The 19,201-nt window shown below is 32.7% G+C and overlaps 1 protein-coding gene across 2 annotated transcripts; it reads left to right on the top strand.

Annotated features, from left to right (window-relative positions):
- Positions 1–11,627: 11,627 nt before the first annotated feature.
- Positions 11,628–16,019, top strand: LOC111709114 (uncharacterized). 2 transcript variants are annotated; one of them, XM_023482718.1, is made up of 3 exons: positions 11,628–11,924; positions 12,686–12,773; positions 14,657–16,019. In XM_023482718.1, the coding sequence occupies exons 2-3, from the start codon at positions 12,756–12,758 to the stop codon at positions 15,839–15,841; spliced, it is 1,203 nt and encodes a 400-aa protein (XP_023338486.1). In that variant the 5' UTR covers positions 11,628–11,924; positions 12,686–12,755; the 3' UTR covers positions 15,842–16,019. The 2 variants fall into 2 exon arrangements, with proteins under 2 accessions (XP_023338486.1, XP_023338487.1); XM_023482719.1 differs by lacking the exon at positions 12,686–12,773.
- The last annotated feature ends 3,182 nt before the right edge of the window (positions 16,020–19,201 follow it).

Here is a 19,201-nt window from a genome sequence, read left to right as displayed (position 1 = left end):
TATCAACAGCTAGGCATATTCAGGGGGGGGGCTATATTTGGGCTAAGCCACCCCTGGACCAGTGAAATTTATTGATTTCAGGGGGTTTTCTTGCCCCATCGGGTGCTGAGCCCCCCCTGGAAAGAAAAAAATTTAAGCCCCCCCTTGGACAAATTCCTGTATACGCCCCTGAGTATCATGCAATTATGAAATGGGTTGACATCTCATATTCTTGTACAGGAAGGAGTAAAGATGAATTGGCTATTTTATTTCTAATGTTTTAATTAATAACAAATTATACAATACCTCTATCTACTTAAAACCATGTGAGCATGTTCTTAGTTTGGTTTAAAATTCTAAGTAGAGTGGGTTGACTTTTAAAGGGAAAAGTCCGGGCAAACAGGGGCGGATACAAGGGGGGGGGGGGGGGGTGTTTTCGCCCCCCCCCTGAGATTTCGAGGCAAAAGATGTTCCTAATTTGATAAATGTTATTGTTAACGATAAATTTAGAATTAGATATTTGTAAGAAACTAGACTTAAGTTATAATATTGTTCATCTAGTAATGTTCCTTAATCAATACTCATTTATCAAAATTGTAATATTGTTCCTAATTTTCATGCATTTAAGTATAACTAGTAATTTCTTTTTGTTCTTAAATTGCTAATGTTCCTATTATTGTTCCTGTTCCTAATACTGTGTCCGACCCACCTTAAATCCCTGTCCTAATTCTATATTTTTGTTCCTAATTCCTGAACAATCTGTTTATTGTTCCTAAATCCCTGTCCTAATCCTTTATTTTTGTTCCTAATTTTTGAACAATCTTTTTATTGTTCCTAAATCCCTGTCCTAATCCTTTAATTTTGTTCCTAATTTCTGAAAAATCTTTTTATTGTTCCTAAATCCCTGTCCGAATTCTTTAATTTTATTCCTAATTCCTGAACAATCTTTTAATTGTTCCTAAATTCCTGTCCTAATCCTTTATTTTTGTTCCTAATTCCTGAGCAATCTTTTAATTGTTCCTAAATTCCTGTTCTAATCCTTTATTTTTGTTCCTAATTCCTGAACAATCTTTTAATTGTTCCTAAATTCCTGTTCTAATCCTTTAATTTTGTTCCTAAAACTTAAAAATCTAGTTTTTTAGTCTTTAGGCATAAATTTTGACTCTTTTTGAGTCTTATAAGTCAAAAAAAAATGTTGTTCCTAATTATTCATTATTTTGTTCCTAAAAAATCTTGCCCCCCCCCTCACTTAAATCCTGTATCCGCCCCTGCAGGCAAAGCTTGGTTCCCAAGCTAGTATCTATAGGTTATAAAATAAAGTAATCTCTCTTTGAGTGTATATCTTTGTTTTGTTGGATGTCCGCAACTATATCTCATCAATACTACTGGGCACCGGTTTAAGGCCCCGTTTTTAAATATTCAAATTGTTCAACTTTTTTAAGAGGCTCCATGCAACACAAAGTCAAAATGTTTTAAAAACAGAGGATAAACCATTGCCATGCTATTCACTGATATGCATCCATTATATAAATAAATAGCTTGGGAACCCAGCGTTGCCCAGGTTACTCATAGTTACTCTGCACCGTTTACCCGCGCTTGGTCTGAAATTACAATACTATCTAATTTTCCCTATAAAAGTAGACCCAATCAACTTAGAATTTCGAAACTAATCTACGAACATTCGTGTGATTACTACTTAATATATATATATATATAGAATAGTTGATTTATCAAATACTAGCCGTTGTCCTAGAAAATATATATATAGAATAGTTGATTTATCAGATACTAGCCGTTGTCCTAAAATCCAGTTTTTAATGAAAGATCAAATTATGCGTTTAACATTGGCGCAACTATGGGGGAGGGGCGCCCATCTCGCCCATCCCCCCTCACTCCACTCTATCATGATCATCATCGTTTCTCAAATTCCAATTAGAAAAAATGCCAACATTTATTTTGGCGCTTTACATATCATTTTTAATAGAACTTCTAACTATACTTTCTCTTTTTCAACTTAAAAAAGGCAGTCTTAATTTATCCTACCACAAAACAACTGTATATATGTGTCATTCAAGATGAAAAAAAATGAGATCCTGTGAAATTGCATATTAATAAGAATCTGAAGAATAATTAGGATTATATCAGACTATAAGGACTTTTGCAGGCTTTAAGAGAAGTACAGGGGTAGGCCCCTTACTGGCAAATAATGGCAGAGGGATTTCAGAAAGACTTTATATGGATTATGGACAGAACTCACAGACCAAAGAAAGTCACAAAGCACTTCCAGAAACTATTACGCTTAGGACTACACAGACCTACAATTAAGGAACTATATATTGAATAAAAAGGACCAGTGGATAAATTACAAAACAAACTGATGTAGACAAAAGAACAGATTTTTTTTGCTGCTTCGCACAAACATTTAACAGCGTTTATTTAACAGACGTTGGAAGCATAATTTTTTTAACCCTATTCCTGCTGGGGGGGGTCAATTTGGCCCCCCCCCCCCTCTGTAGTTCTTTTTACATAACTCAAAAAGTATTGGTCTGAGGCTGTTTTCTGACTTTTCCTACTTACCCAAAGCCCTCCCTTTAGGCCTAAAACCGGGCTTTAATACTAACTGCCTGAGTCCTCAGGCACACTGCCTGAATGACTGCTTTTTTCTGAAACAAACTAAATCTTTGTTTTGACCCATTTTCACTTGTCAGATTTTGATAATATTTTTGGAAAGCCTATGACATAAGAAAACGGATTGCACAAGTTTTGCGAGAAAAAAATTGCAAATTTTTTGCAAACAACCTGTCAAAGGAAATTTGCACATTTNATATAAAAGTTTCTGTTGTAAAAAAATAGAGTGCAATTGTAATAGCTCTATTAATTAAGCTCTTAAAATGTGACGATTCCTTAGACATAATATTATAATGGGGTATAAAATGATTTGGCATAGAAACAAACAAGTTTACGGTTGCTGGGAATCTTCTTTGTGCACTGAATAAACAGCAAATGAATGTTTTTATGTTCATCAGCATATCCTGGTTTTCAAGTACCCCAGCAGGGATAGGGTTAAGCTTAAGAACAAGCCATAACATAATAAGAAATCGATATGTATTGAGCACATGAAACCAAATCTGTAACATATCGAAAAATTCAATTTTCTCAACTTCAAACCCTTAAAGACGCGCTTTCATTTTGAAAAAAAATCGAAACAGGAGATTGGGGTGGTTGCCCCCCTGATGCTTTATATTTAATGTATGTGGACTTTTTGGAACATTTATTTTTACATTTTCATGCTGTAATGTTTTCATCTCAATTTCCGTTTTATAATTAATAAACTAATATGATAAAGAAAGTCATGATTTTAGGTATTTACCCCCTCCCCTTTTCTTCTACACTTTTCTCCTAGAAAGCTGAGTTTTGAAAGGTTTATCATATATCTATATATACGTATATATATTATATATGATGTATTGTTAAGCCCCTCTGTAGGGGGTTTATTCAAACCTATAGGTTTAAAGGGAATACGCCTTTTCTATACACCTTAGTCCAGGATCATCTATTTTTTACTGGGTGTCTCTATACACCTTACAGTCCAGGCTCATCTAGTTTTTACAGGATGTCTCGATAAATATGAGAATTTGGAGTCCACATCAAAATCCTGCTTGATTGATAATTATTCATGAATGTCAAAGAGGGTTTGATTTGAAATAAAGTCGAGCTTACTTTCAAATATTGAGAAATTATTATTATTGTTATTATTATTATTGTTATTATTATTGTTACAAGTGTTGAAAATTTTAAATTTTTTATGATAAAATGAAATCTTGACAAAGAAACTGAAAGTTTTTGTCACAAACTTTGATTTTCTAATCCCTATATCTTCGCAACCTAATGTTGTAGACCTTTAATATTTAAAATTGTGAATTTTGTTGGATCAAATAATCTGAGTTTGAAATATTTAAGGTTTACACCATCAGGATGAAAAGATAATAGGATTAGAAATTTTATGTTTGGGGAAAAACTCAGATCCTGTATCAGATATATCACATTTTGGGAATCCCAAGACTAAAAGTAATTAGTAATTGTTTAAATTATTTTCTGGAAAACAATCATGAATTTGGCTGCAACAAAAACAGGCCGCATAAATCAAATACATAATTTTAATATTCGTCACATTTAAATTATTCATAATTATAATCACATAATCGTCACATTATATGTGTTAGAATTCCCATGTGTTTTGGAACACCCTTCATCCTTGCACTTGCATTCTTCAATCTTGCAGGGTTACCTACAAAGACTTTGAATTGTAGGCCAGAACTTATGTAAAACCACAATAAAAGAATCGCCAAAACTTTTTAGAAAGCTTTTTTAAACAATACTTTTTAACGCATGCTTGTTATCTGAATTATATATAACAGTTCCATGTTATAATTTTTTTTGCAAATAAACATTTCACCAAATCGATGGCTTTTTAAAAACTCCAATTCAAATTTCCCCAATACACAAAAATCCCCCAAAAACCATAATTAAAAAGTTTTAAAAAGTTGTATGTAAATATGAACTGTTGAATAATGTTTGCGTCTTTATTTATTTATACACAACTAAGAGCTGGTTAGGTAGGTCTGGGCCAAAATTACACCGATCAGGAATCCTTCCTGAAAAAATCCCTCTCTCTATACTACTAAATATAAAAAAAATTCTCAAGCCCAGAAAGGTTAGTTGAATGTTTTTCCTTAGTTAAAATATAAAATACAATATTTATTAAATTTTGTGCTTGGCATATTTTTATTTACAAAAGGAGGTACTTTTCTCCGCTCCAAATTTAATTATTGGATTCTAAAAATACATTATTTAGTTTGGATTACCTAGAAAAAGGATAAGACTTCACAACGCTGTACGAAACTAATTCAGTCCTTGTTTTTACTATAAACATGCAGATATATGTGCAGCTGTCGTAATTAAGGATGGGCATTTGTTTTGAAGTAAAGTTTTAAACAATCAATGTTTGTTGGCCTTAAATTTGTTCTAAAAGAATCTAAGATATTTATCACATAGCAAATTTTCCATTAGTGTAAGTGTGCAAGTTAATTAAATAACATTGTGCCAAATTTTTTCTCTGACCAAAAAAATATTAACCAACACAATCATTTATGCTAATCCTGTCAAATTGAACCTCTCCTTTTCATAAACATGTTACGTATTAGTAGAGATGGGTGTGTTCGGCTTTTTTCAATTTGTTTCGTTCATCGTTCGTGAACGACCCATTTTGTTGGTTCATCGTTTGTGAACGACCCATTTTGATCGTGTTTTTATAAATCGTTCAACAAAATTGATTTAGTTCCTTCTCAAAGTTATCGTTCATTTTCAATCTATTTCTTTCGTTTTCTAACTGAACGATCGTTCAGTAAAATCGCTTGTTCAGTAAAATCGTTAGTTCAGTAAAAATCGTTAGTTCAGTAAAATCGTTAGTTCAATAAAAACGTTCTTTTTTGTAAAAAGACGATCGTTTTTTCTAAATGTTTTTTTTTAAATTGCTTGTTCAGTAGAATAGAACTATAGTTTTTTCAAAAGTTTAATAGAACATATTGTTCATTCAGTGAAAAACGGATCGCGCTATTTCAAGACGTTCAAACTAGTTGAACTCGTTCATTTTTTATTCGTTTATTTCTAAAAAAACAATCGTTTTTCATTTCTCTGAACAATCCAAATCGTTTATCCATGGTTTTTTTTCTGAAAGACACCAACGTTCATGACAAATTTTGTTTGTTCTCAAAAAAAAATTCGTTCACAAAAACGATGCCCATCTCTACTAGATACTGGATACAGCATGCATGATACTAAATACTGGTTCCATGAGATGAAAAAAGAACAAAAGTCAAGAAAATAATTATGAAAATAATGATTATATAAAAGTTTCTGTTGTAAAAAAATAGAGTGCAATTGTAATAGCTCTATTAATTAAGCTCTTAAAATGTGACGATTCCTTAGACATAATATTATAATGGGGTATAAAATGATTTGGCATAGAAACAAACAAGTTTACGGTTGCTGGGAATCTTCTTTGTGCACTGAATAAACAGCAAATGAATGTTTTTATGTTCATCACTTTTTACTTTGATTTGATTTGAAAGTGTGCAAGCTCTAAGTTCTAGGGGGGGGGGCTACGCTCACCAATTTACAGGTCTAGGGGGCACTTCACCCTTGCCCCCTGTATACGCCCTTACTGATAGCTATTTTTTGAACTGCCTATTTTTTTACAGGTCAGTTAAAAAAATTGTATCATTACACTTTACAGAGTGTAGAAATAAAACTATTTGTAAAATCGTGATATAGGATCACACATAAAAATATACTTATATATATATTTTGCATCCTTATTGATAAAAAATGATAATTTACTTCAGAGCCATCTTTTAAAAAAATATTTAAAAATTTTAAAACATTTTTTTTTTATTTTTTCTTGACAATTCACTTGTCTGAATAAACAAAATACATAACAACTTCAGTAAGATCAAAAACGACTATAACATTCTGACTTAAAAAGATGGTTATACTTCTAAAAAGGTTGGAGGGGCAATATAGTTGTTAAGTTATTCACTACTTTTGTTAGTGAATGTTTCAAGATATTCCTGAGGAACTCTTGAGAAAATCTTGGGAATAGTTCCAGGGACATTCCCAGGAATTGGTTCTGAAGACCTTTTCGCAACAAATTTTCTCTGGTTTTTCTGAAGAATTGGTAACAAGAAATTCCCTAGAATTGGTTACAAGAAATTCCTTGGATAGAGTTACGAGAATTTCCTCGGAATGGGTTACAAGAAATTCCTTGGACCTGGTTCCTCGGAATGGGTTACGAGAAATTCCTGGGAAAAGCTGTCGACATTTTCACCGGATTTTCCTGTGAAAGATTCCTGGGAATTTCCGCGGATTTTCCGCAAAATTGTTACTTGGGGGAATACATCATATTGGATGGTTTACAAAGTTTTTGAAATAACTCCAGGCTTCCCAGGTTCCCATGCATGTTTAGATTGAATAAAAAAGGAACTGAATTTTTGCCATAAATCCTCATAGTGTGGACCTTGAATATTTCTAACTATGGAATTCTGTTAGATCAAATAATATATGTTTGAATTATTAAAGATCATCCGGTTACAAATATATAGGTATTAGAAAATTTAAGTTTGTGGCAAAAACAGTACTGTAATTTAGTTATATTAAACGCTTGTTACAGTGGTAGGCAAATATATCAATACAATTATGAGGACTTTCGATTTCAATTTTGGTTTTTTATCCAGCTGCTAAACAGCATGGATTCACATAGACATAGAAGTCAAGAGAAGCTGTCCATTAAAAAGCTTCTTTTTGATTACTTGTAAACTTGTAATTCGAAAAAACTTGTTAACAATCAAAATTTAAATAAAAAAGTCGTCTTTATTGTATTGCTATACTCGCCTACCATTGTATATCTTTATCTTTGCAACCGGATGACATAAACCTTTGACAATTTGATCTAATAGAATACATATTCTGAATTATCTAAGGTTTACAAAGCCATGTTGCAAAAATAAAATAATTAAAAAATTAGAGTTTGACGAGTTTCTTTTTTTTCTACAGTAAAATACCTTTTGTCATAAACGGAAACATTCCTAAACTATTTTTTCCTTTTTCATACATTATACAGGAAACCAGAAAACAGTGGAATTCTTGTCGTCTTCTTTATTTATATTAAGGAATGATTTTGTGATTTGCTATTTCTAAAAACTGTGTCCTGAAAAATAAACCACAAAATCGTTATTGATGCACGTCTGTAGTAAAAGAAAGACGACATTCATCAATTTTCTGGTTAATAATCTTATCTGTAGGTGTTGATGGAAAATCATGCATGATTTACTTAAACTAATTGATTGATTATTGCCTGCTAATATTTAGTTGGCCTTGAATGAGTATTTTAGGTTGTGTGTGGAGTGGTTTGTTCAATGTTTATGCTCCCCACCGCCCCCCCCTCTCAGTAAGGATGGGCACTGGGCACTGATCCCTATATTTTTGCATCATAATGATAAACCATTGATATTTCAAACTTTGACGGTCTAGCGAAAACATACAGTGTTACCCGCAAAGGATGAGACTGTAAAGACGACAGGAAACTCTTAAATTCAAAGATTAAATTATGCATTTTGCCTTAGACATAATATTAAAATGGCTTTTTAATGATTTGGCAAAGAAACAAACAAGTTTACAGTTGCAGGAAATCCTGAATGTAAGGAAACAGACAGTATAAATTCCATACAATCGTCGCTGAAGTATCCCTGTGAGTAACCCTGTAGTTTAACACTTAAAGGTGTACGACGTTATGTTTAAACAATAAAAGTTTTTAGTACAGTTCCTCCGCTAAATCTTTTAAATTAAAAAAAAAAAATTGTGTCCATCTCTAGTTGTGAGTATATCAGGTTTCCCGGGAATATTGTGTGAAACCATATTTCATTTTATTGATTACTCAGGATATGAAACTATGGCCCCGCACCGCAACCCCCACCCCATATTTAATACCCCTTCCCCCCCACCACTTTTGGTCTATACTTGATAAGCACAAGTAAAATTTACCATACATTTATGTTTTTATGTAATGCAAATTTATGTTCTATTGGTACATTTAATAGTAAACACATATTCTGAAGTGTATACATCCAAACTTTTTATTATTTCCAACAAATTGATTCTAGTATAATAGATGGCAAAGTAGAATTTGTATACTCTCAGTACAGCTGTATTCTGACGTCACAAGTGTCAATATAGTTTTTATTCCGACAAAATTATTAATAATAATGACAATTTTAGAATAAAGTGATTATTTTACAGTAAAATATTTTTTTTCACGGATCGACACTATTTACAAATATATCAAATAAAGATTTGAATAAATGTAATTTGTAGATTAAAATAAGATCAAGATCAACAGAGGCGCAACTGAGAGGGGGGGGGGCGCCCAAATTTAGAGAACATTCTGAGACTGAACCTGGCAACTGATTATCATATTTGATAACTGTAACCTGCAGTTTATCTTCTTTGAAAGATCTTCTATAAAATTGAAAATGAAATAAGACTATGATTATTTATGAATGTTGGTTAGAATGATCAATCATAAATTCAATAACTTTAGGATAAAACGTAACATTGTCTGTCTTTTTTCAATGTAGATGATTAAAATTAAATATGTATTTTGATGTTTTTTTTCCTAAGTACATAAATGATTATTTCTTGTAATTATATCAGTAATTAAACCAGGTACTTAAAATATTTTCTCATGGCGCTTCGCGCACACATCAAAAGACTCATATCGTTAATTTTACAGTTTTTAAAAAACACAAGAAAAAAAAGATTTGAATTGAACACATCAAACCCTTAAAAAAGCACTTTTATTTTGAAAAAATTTCTACAGGGAGGGGGCAAGCCCCCCCTAAACCCGCCCAAACCATTACAAAATAATATTTTGCCCCCCCCCCACAGAAGTGCTAGTTGCGCCTCTGAAGATCAATGTTTGATCTCAATATCAAAAATTCAAGAGTTCCCAGCTCTGAATTGTAAAGTACTATTCCCATATTTTGTTCTCCATATGAGTACAGGGAATTGATAGGAATTTGAAAATTAGAGTGTGATGAAAGTAATCAGTTTTTGTACGTGCATCATTTCTTTTACCTATACGTTTTGTATTTAGCCATGATAATATTGATTATATGAGAAAATATTCATTCAATAAATTTTGTAAATTGTTCATCTATAATTTACACATTAACTTATATAAATATTAAAGAAGAATACACATTTTTGTTTTTTTCCTTGTTTTTTTATCATGTTATTTCTGTTTGTTCGTTTAAATATTTGTATCATATAAACTTTATATCGACAGAACAATTTTGAGGTGACTGAGAATATCAATTTAATTTTTTTTGTATTTTTAATGTTTTTACGTACAGAGAATTTATGACCTGAAATTTCTAAGCTGCAGGTCAAATACTTTTTGAGATATTAAGGATCGAAGTTGAGGAGCTGGAATATATAGAATCTCTGCTGTTCCAGTCGGATTGCTTTACATACGACGAGGGTGCAAGATCTTCGGGAAACGTGTCGGTCGCGGGGTGCAATTTAAACAGCAATTTAGCAGTGGAATAAAATTACTGAAATTGTAAAGAAAAATTAAATTTAGAAAAATAGAAAATTAAATATGATAATATTAGAAAAATAGCTAAACTAATAAAGTGAAGGTCGTCTTATTTTGCACAATATAGTAGCATAAATGAACGACCCAAAGTTGAAAGTACAGTAAATGGATAACAGTTCAAAACGAGTTTTTTCAATATAAGTTTAATTTAGATTTAATCAGCTGTACTTAGTCTAGCGTTGTTGTAATAGGTTCATGACCCTTAGTTTAGTTCTTACTCTAATCTGAAACCATTAATCTTTTATAAGAAATTGAGGCCATTGGTTTCTTACTAGGACATATACACTATACAGGAGGCGTATACTATACATAACAGTACCGTTGGCGTAACTAGGACGGAGGGGGGGGGGGGTCCTTTTGACCCCTGGCCCTAAGCCACTTTTGTCGCACTCATGGTAAATGACTCATAACTTTTAATTTTCTGCGTAAAAACATTTTTGTCAACTCTACATAGTGGTAACAAATAAGTGTTAAAAAGGTGTGAACAATGCGATCGTCGTCTTCGTTATTGTCAAATTATAAAATGTAAGATAAGGGTCTTGGTATTTGTAAAAGCCATAACATATTACTGATACATTACTGAAAATGTTTAGAGCATGGTTTTTTTTAAATAAAACATTTTCAAATTACCAGATTCATTGCGACATTTTTAATTAGAGTTCATAATAAAGACAATAATCATTTCACTATTTACTGGTTCCTTATTTTTGTCCCCTTTTGATCTTAAATTTAACATTTATCAGCAATTTTTTCCGTCCCTTCCCTTGTACCTTTTTTATAGATTCTTTATTGTTGAATTCATTTTTCTTTTTATTTTCCTTTCTTATCTAAAAAGGATTAAGATTAGTTTTTTAATCAGTGTTGCATCACTGCAAATCATTAGTTCAAGCTGCACTATTCGATTTAATTCAATGATTTTTCTAGGGAAAAATCACTTTTTTAGGGACTGTTCTCGTGTCTAGTAAATTCTTTATATAAATACAAGGTTACCCACAAAGAAAGAGACTTCAGAGACGACTGTTGTGAATTTACACGTTGTTTGTTTCTTTAAATTCATAATTTCCAACAACTTTAAACTGTTTCTTCTTTTTTCTATGCATTAAATACGCAATTGAAATACTATATTTTAGGAAGACGACTTTAAATAAACTTGGGATCGTCATAGTTTAAGAGATTCAGGTTGTCTTTGCAGTCTCATCCTTTGTGGGTTATCCTGTAGGGAATATGCCCGATTCACAACAGAACCCATTAAACTTTATATTTTATATCCTTCTCCACCTCCTTCTCCTCCTCCTTCTCCTCCTCCTTCTCCTTCTCCTCATCTCTATATCCTTCTCCTCCTGCTTCTCCTCCTCCTCCTCTCTATATCCTTCTCCTCCTTTTCCTCCTCCTCTCTATATCCTTCTCCTCCTCTTCCTCCTACTCTTCCTCCTCCTCTCAATATCCTTCTCCTCCTCTTCCTCCTCCTCTCAATATCCTCTCTATCAATCTCCTCCTCCTCCTCTCTCTCGCCATGTCATTATTATAAAGTATGTGTGTATTGTTGCTTAAAAGGATTATTATTGCCGCTTTAAAGGTTTTGAATTAACTGCGTTCTCCTTTAATTTGAAACAGGTTTAAAAAATAAAAATCATTCCATCGCCCAGCGAACTTTGCTGATCATTAAAAATGTGAAGAATGTGCCTCAGTTTCTTCACTATAATATCATTCAGCCTCAATGTTTGATGTACAGGTACAGTGAGACACATATTTTAACCAGGGGGGGGGGGGCACTGAGATAAAGACATTTTTTTAGACAGACCCGACTTTAAAGTGTCGCAACGCCTTGGCCTACGATTTTATCTAACAAACTCACTTGTACTTTTTTGTAGCCATAGATATGTACATTTTAAAACTGTAAGGGACTTGATTCTAAAATAATCTGGTTTACTTACTATACCCCACCAGATTTTAGCCTTTTCCCAAGAATCCCCTAGGGAAAGAGAAATACTGCCCCCCCCCCTCCTGAATACGCTACTGCTTGTATACAGGAGACTCTAAAGACATGAAAAACTATTAAAAATGTTTTAAATTCTTCTTTATTTGCAACATTTTATTAATACTTAAAAATCGCTTCAATACTTATAAATAAGTAATTGTTACTTCAGTTCAATGTTTTAAGAATTAAGTCCAAATATAATAAATTCTGTCTCAAAACGGATCTACGTAGTTTTTCGTTGACATTTCATGCATGACATATTTATTAACGGCAGAATTAAATATCTCTGAATACCAGCAAATCAAAATTTTCAAATTCCCCTCGGGAGTATGTAAAAGAAGTTTAAAAATAAAAAACTTTAAGCATTCTGGTTAAAAAGTATTAGATTCGATGAGAAAGGGTTAAGCTTAGAAAACTGGATTTATTTTCAATTAATTATTTTGATCTCTGAATTATGCAACAACAAAGTCAGTTTGGTTGAATAATCTGCTAAAGGTTGATAGTAGGATAATCAGATAGGATGGAAAGGATAAAGAAATTGATGAGATTTAATCATCCTCAGTTGCTTTCGATACTTCATCAGCAATGCTTACTTCAGCATTGGTGAGTTATATTTTTATTAATATAGTTTAAAGGGAGTGTTAACGTTATTTTTAAGGTGACTCTTTCTCTAAATTTCTCCTTTACAAATTACAAATCAAAAGAATCGAATAAGTTATGAACGATGGTTTTCTTATATTTATAAAATCGTACGATTCCGGTCATTGTCTTGCTGGTCTGTGCTCTAGAAATTCATGATCAACGTTTAGGATAAAAAGTAAAAGATATGAGAACCATTTTGGAACCAGCCTTGAGTTCAGGGGGGGGGGTTCATTATTATTATTATTATCATCATCATCATCATCATTATTATTATTATTATTATTATTATTATTATTATTATTATTATTGTTATTATTATTGTTACAAGTGTTGAAAATTTTAAATTTTTTATGATAAAATGAAATCTTGACAAAGAAACTGAAAGTTTTTAAATGCAAATGTAAATGAAATAAGAAGAACACATTTTTTGAAAGACCTTATACCGGCCATAAGCCCTGATTTCGATTCAGTCGGTTCTTTAAACCCATTATTATAACTCATTCATTAATAAAACCTTTCCAATTCAATTATAACCACTTTTAAATCTTATAAAACTTCTAAGCGTTGAATCTAATCTCTGCATGAGTTCTAAAAAAGAAATTTTCCGAAAGTGCGCGAATGTAGTGCAGGTGACATTGCAGCATTCTTGGTATACCTTGATGCCAGCACTTAATTAAATCTTAATTAAATTTAGAGGAAAAGAAAGGGAAACCGAGGGGCCAGGGAACTTATAATTGAATAGTTATAAAAATACCTTGGTCTAAATAATCTGTATACAGTATGAGAAAGATAACAAACTTTCGTATTTTTCAAAGCCGTTCTTTGCCGGGTGTACCTTAATAAATAGCATATAATAAGTATAATTCTTGAAAATATCATTAAATGTTAATATGTCAGAAAGTTGTGAAATAAATGTGGTCTTTGTACTTTCTTTTACGTAGGATATGTTTCAGAGGATTTTTCCATTTGTAATTGTTTCAACTGATATATACAGGGAGAGTCAAACAACTGTCAAATTGGAAGACGACTTCTAGACTCAAGTTATGACTGTAAATAGTCCAATAAACATGAGACACAGCTATTTGTAAGCAGCCGTATATTTCTCTAATAAAACTATTTGCTTCACAACAACTTCTAGTACATTTAATTTTCGATTTAATGTCGTCTTCCTATTTATTCAGGTTCTCACTATATTTGTAAAAATATTTTAAGCTTTTTTTTAGAAATATTTAGATTTTAAAAATCACAATTTTGTAGAAAAAGAAAATAATACGACGAGAATTCAATCCAATTTTTCTTGTTATTACTGTATATAATATTTAAGAAAAGGGATGATAAGAAAGGGGTCTTTTTTACTTAAATAACATTCAAAGGGACTGCTCAGTTCACAACGAAACCCTTTAAACCTTAACCTTTGAAAAGGTGTAAATTTTTCCATTTTAATCATTTGTCTGAATTAATCATTTTAATCTCTACTGAATATGTGAATATGTCCGCAATTTAATTTTTAACAGAAATTCCGAAATGAAAAACTTACATAGATTCGGCTCAGACAGGTTTAAAGGGTATTGTTGTGAATCATAAATGTGCATTTTGACTCTTTTAATGGAGATCACTGGAGATTATGCGTACAGTCCCTTTAAGTGTTGTCAACTTAATATTCTCGGCTAGATGCTCAATCAAATAAAAAAGTAGATTAAAAAATGAAGTTAAGCTGTTCTATTTATAATTGATTTAAGATTCTTTCAACGTCTATATTTGTAAAACTACAGCAAATATATTTAAAAAATAAAAAATACTTAAAATTTTGTATGATATTAATAAAATATAATTTTTGTTTTCAGATTTGTGTGTTTTTGTTCTCATCGAGTCTTTCCCAAGATCCCTTTCAGACTCAATCCTCTTTATATAATATTCCCAGGCAAAATCTTATTCGCGTCCCAGCAAACACAAATATTCTCAGAAATCCGCAGGATGTGACGTTTCCCAACCCAGCTCTGCTAACGGAAAAATGCGGGAGCTTTGTTCCATGTTACGCAGATTTGATTCGACAACACCAGTCCAGTTCTAATGGAGGATATGGAAGTGTTGGAGGCCAGCAACAATTATCCTCCAAACCCAAGCCATCTTACGCTCCACCATTGAATCCCTCCGAAAACCACAATGTCAGAAACAGCAAAACCTTGGATAATTCTCACTTTACCAATACTGTAGGTGATTCAAAGGGACAAACAAGTTTAGTTAATTATCCTGGAGTTTATATATATAGAAGTCATGAATCCCAACAAAATGATCAAACCTTTCCTGAGCTTCCGTCAGTAAACCCTATGGCTAGGAGAGGGGCCTCAATCCAAAAACCATTCCAACAACCTCAGTCTTCATTTGGATCTTTTGGAAACTTCCAACCCATCTCCCATCAATCCAATCCTTCATTGCCCAATCTTCCTCCTCTTCCTTCACTCCCAGTACCCGGAACCTTCCCTTCGGCCCCCTTTGATGGACAAATTCAATCCTCATCCTTCCTACGCCCAGTATCATCATTAGCGCCTAATCCGTCCTTGGTTCAAAATCACCCTTTGTCAGACCCAGATCTTCAAAGACAACCTGAGTTTATGATTTTTGATGCTATACCGAGAGTGATGGTTCCACCGGAAATACCATTTTCTTTCCCAATGCAGTTTTTCCAGGAGCAGGAGAGACCAATGGGTAATGTGGGTCAACGAATACTTCCCTCCGGCCCGTTTTCTTCAGAACTTACTTTTGGACCTTTTCCAGTCTATCCTAATCCAGAGTTGAAGGATCAAGTTCGTAGTGTAGAAATAGCGACTTCTCGGTCAGAAGAAACTGTTCTGGAGGCTGAGCTTGCTGTTCCTTTTAAAATTCCAACTTCTGCGAGGATACTAGAGAGACCTGAGGTTTTGGCAGAGTTTAGTAGTTTGACCTCTTCAGCGAGGTCAACTGGAGGTCAGCAGAGGTTGATTGTACCTGTTCTTTCATGTTTTATCATTTACTTATTCAATCAAATGTAATCAGACGTTTGAAAAAAAGTACAAAAACTTTGATTTGAAAAAGCAGTTTTTTTCTATTATTAGAAATTCTGCTGATTCAGGGCATTAAGGTTATTAAAATATATATCTAATATCTATTTACCTATCTATTATATCTATGAATTATATTTGCTCAGAAATGTTAGTGGGTTTCTTTGAAATAAAGAAAAATTAAATGTAGATTGATAATATATATTTCTTTTATTTAGTTTCAGAGTAAAAAAACACTAGATATTGTGTACTCAGCATTGGTTTATTGTACTACCAGGTGTCTGTGTACTGTATTGTACTACTAGGTGTCTGTGTACTATATTGTACTACCAGGTGTCTGTGTACTGTATTGTACTGCTAGGTGTCTGTGTACTGTATTTTACTACTAGGTGTCTGTGTACTATATTGTACTACCAGGTGTCTGTGTACTATATTGAACTACCAGGTGTCTGTGTACTGTATTGTACTACTAGGTGTCTGTAACACATATCGTACTACCGGGTGTCTGTGTACTGTATTGCACTACCAGGTGTCTGTGTATTATATTGTACTACCAGGTGTCCGTGCACTGTACTGTACTACCAGATGTCGGTGTATTGTATTGTACTACCAAGTGTCTGTGTACTGTATTGTACTAGCAAGTGTCTGTGTACTGTATTGCACTACCAGGTGTCTGTGTACTGTATTGTACTAGGTGTCTGTACCCCTTATTGTTTACCAGGTGTCTGTGTACTGTATTGTACTACCAGGTGTCTGTGTACTATATTGAACTACCAGGTGTCTGTGTACTGTATTGTACTACCAGGTGTCTACCGTGTACTACTGATGTATTGTTTCTGTTTTATCTTGACATAATACATTGAGTGTTGATACATTCACTCCAGGGGGTTTATATACATACACTCTTTAACCATAGGTTCCACCCACCCTTTATACACCACTCCTACTTTGCTAGCTACTTTATTCATAAATAAACATCATTATATGTATGTATACACTTTACGCGGATTTTCCTAATTTTAATTTGCAAATTTTTGAAAACTTTCTTTGTTGTTTGTATTGTACCTGGACAGACCTGTCTTGACTTGGGGACCTTTATATAAGTTTTTACTTAAAGAATTTATTAAAATTGGCCTGGTTCAATATTGCAACTAAGTATGGAGGTTTGTGACATACATCATACATACATACATCAGTTGGAGGTTTGTGACATACATCATACATAGATACATCAGTTATGGTTTTATCCCCTGATCAACGAAAATTGTCGGAAGGGACTGTACTTGTATTTGTGAATTCAAGTATATCTATTTGTAGATAAGCAGGTCCGATTTACATCGTTTAAAGCTTAAAAGCGTTGTCTGATCTAGAATGAACAAGGTAGCTATGGCTATCTCTTTGCAAATTGTTTATTTCAAATTGTGGTTACTTGAGTTTTCCTAAAGTCTAAAGATAGGGTTCCAATTAATATTAGGTCTACAGTACCTTTACCATTATTCACGTATTGCTTGCTGTTTATTAGGGTATGCAAAGTACCTCCACCAGATGTGTTTTTTACATTCTTTTTAATCACAATCCTTTATTCGTCTCCTTCAAGCCTTATACAAAACCATCTCTATATAGTGCTATGTTAACTATGAAGTTTATGCCTTACCTATTTATTTGTGGGTGGGGTCCCTCAATAGATATACAAATACAGTGTAGGGTGCACCGAAATATACTGATTATTAGATATACAAATACAGTGTAGGGTGCACCGAAATAAATTGATTGTCATATATACAAATACAGTGTAGGGTGCACCGAAATATACTGATTATTAGATATCCAAATACAGTGTAGGGTGCACCGAAATGAATTGATTGTTATATATACAAATACAGTGTAGGGTGCACCGAAATTTGCTGATTATTAGATATACAAATACAGTGTAGGGTGCACCGAAATATACTGATTATTAGATATACAAATACAGTGTAGGGTCCACCGAAATATACTGATTATTAGATATACAAATACTGTGTAGGGTGCACCGAAATATACTGATTATTATAAATAAAAATACAGTGTAGGGTGCACCGAAATATACTGATTACTAGATATACAAATACAGTGTAGGGTGCACCGAAATAAATTGATTGTCATTTATACAAATACAGTGTAGGGTGCACCGAAATATACTGATTATTAGATATAAAAATACAGTGTAGGGTGCACCGAAATAAATTGATTGTTATATATACAAATACAGTGTAGGGTGCACCGAAATTTACTGATTATTAGATATACAAATACAGTGTAGGGTGCACCGAAATATACTGATTATTATAAATAAAAATACAGTGTAGGGTGCACCGAAATATACTGATTATTATAAATACAAATACAGTGTAGGGTGCAGGGGAATATACTGATTATTAGATATACAAATACAGTGTAGGGTGCAGGGGAATATACTGATTATTAGATATACAAATACAGTGTAGGGTCCACCGAAATATACTGATTATTAGATATACAAATACAGTGTAGGCTGCACCGAAATATACTGATTATTAGATATACAAATACAGTTTAGGGTGCACCGAAATATACTGATTATTAGATATCCAAATACAGTGTAGGGTGCACCGAAATATACTGATTATTATATATACAAATACAGTGAAGGGTGCAGGGGAATATACTGATTACTAGATATCCAAATACAGTCTAGGGTGCACCGAAATATACTGATTATATATACAAATACAGTCTAGGGTGCACCGAAATAAATTGTGTGTGCAACCATGCTTTGTTATTCAACTCAATTTTGGCTTTTTAATACTGAATTCTTTTCAAGTCTATACTAGGGTGCACCGAAATAAACTACTTATAAATATACAAATGAAGTCCTAGGGTGCACCAAACTTTATTATTTATTAGATAGGAAAAAACAACTCTATAGAGTGCACAAAATTAATTCATGAGGTATGCTCAGACATACAAACAAACAAAGATTACTACTTTTTATCGAAATACGTACTTTCTGTTTTTTTGCAGAGAAATAAACTATTTTTTTGACACAGAGTCTTGTTTAGTAGATATTTATATAAGACACCCTATTAAGCACATCTTTACCCACTCTCATTTATCTTTGGTATTCTTATGCTAATGTGTTTAGTTATTTATATACTTCAAGCCTTTGAAGTAGCAATTCCTTTTTTAAACAAGACAAAACTGTTCTTGTGATTCATTCAATGTTTTGGTTGCATTTTATTATAGTGATACATTTGTTGTACTTTGCTGCTGTGATACATTTGTACTTTTTTGTTGTTATACATCATTTGTATTTTGTTATTGTGATACATC

Source organism: Eurytemora carolleeae, unplaced genomic scaffold (assembly GCF_000591075.1).
Source record: "Eurytemora carolleeae unplaced genomic scaffold, Eaff_2.0 scaffold934, whole genome shotgun sequence".
Lineage (NCBI taxonomy): Eukaryota > Metazoa > Arthropoda > Copepoda > Calanoida > Temoridae > Eurytemora > Eurytemora carolleeae.
The sequence above is the reverse complement of the archived record's forward strand: the minus strand, read 5'-3'. Positions and strand labels throughout refer to the sequence as shown.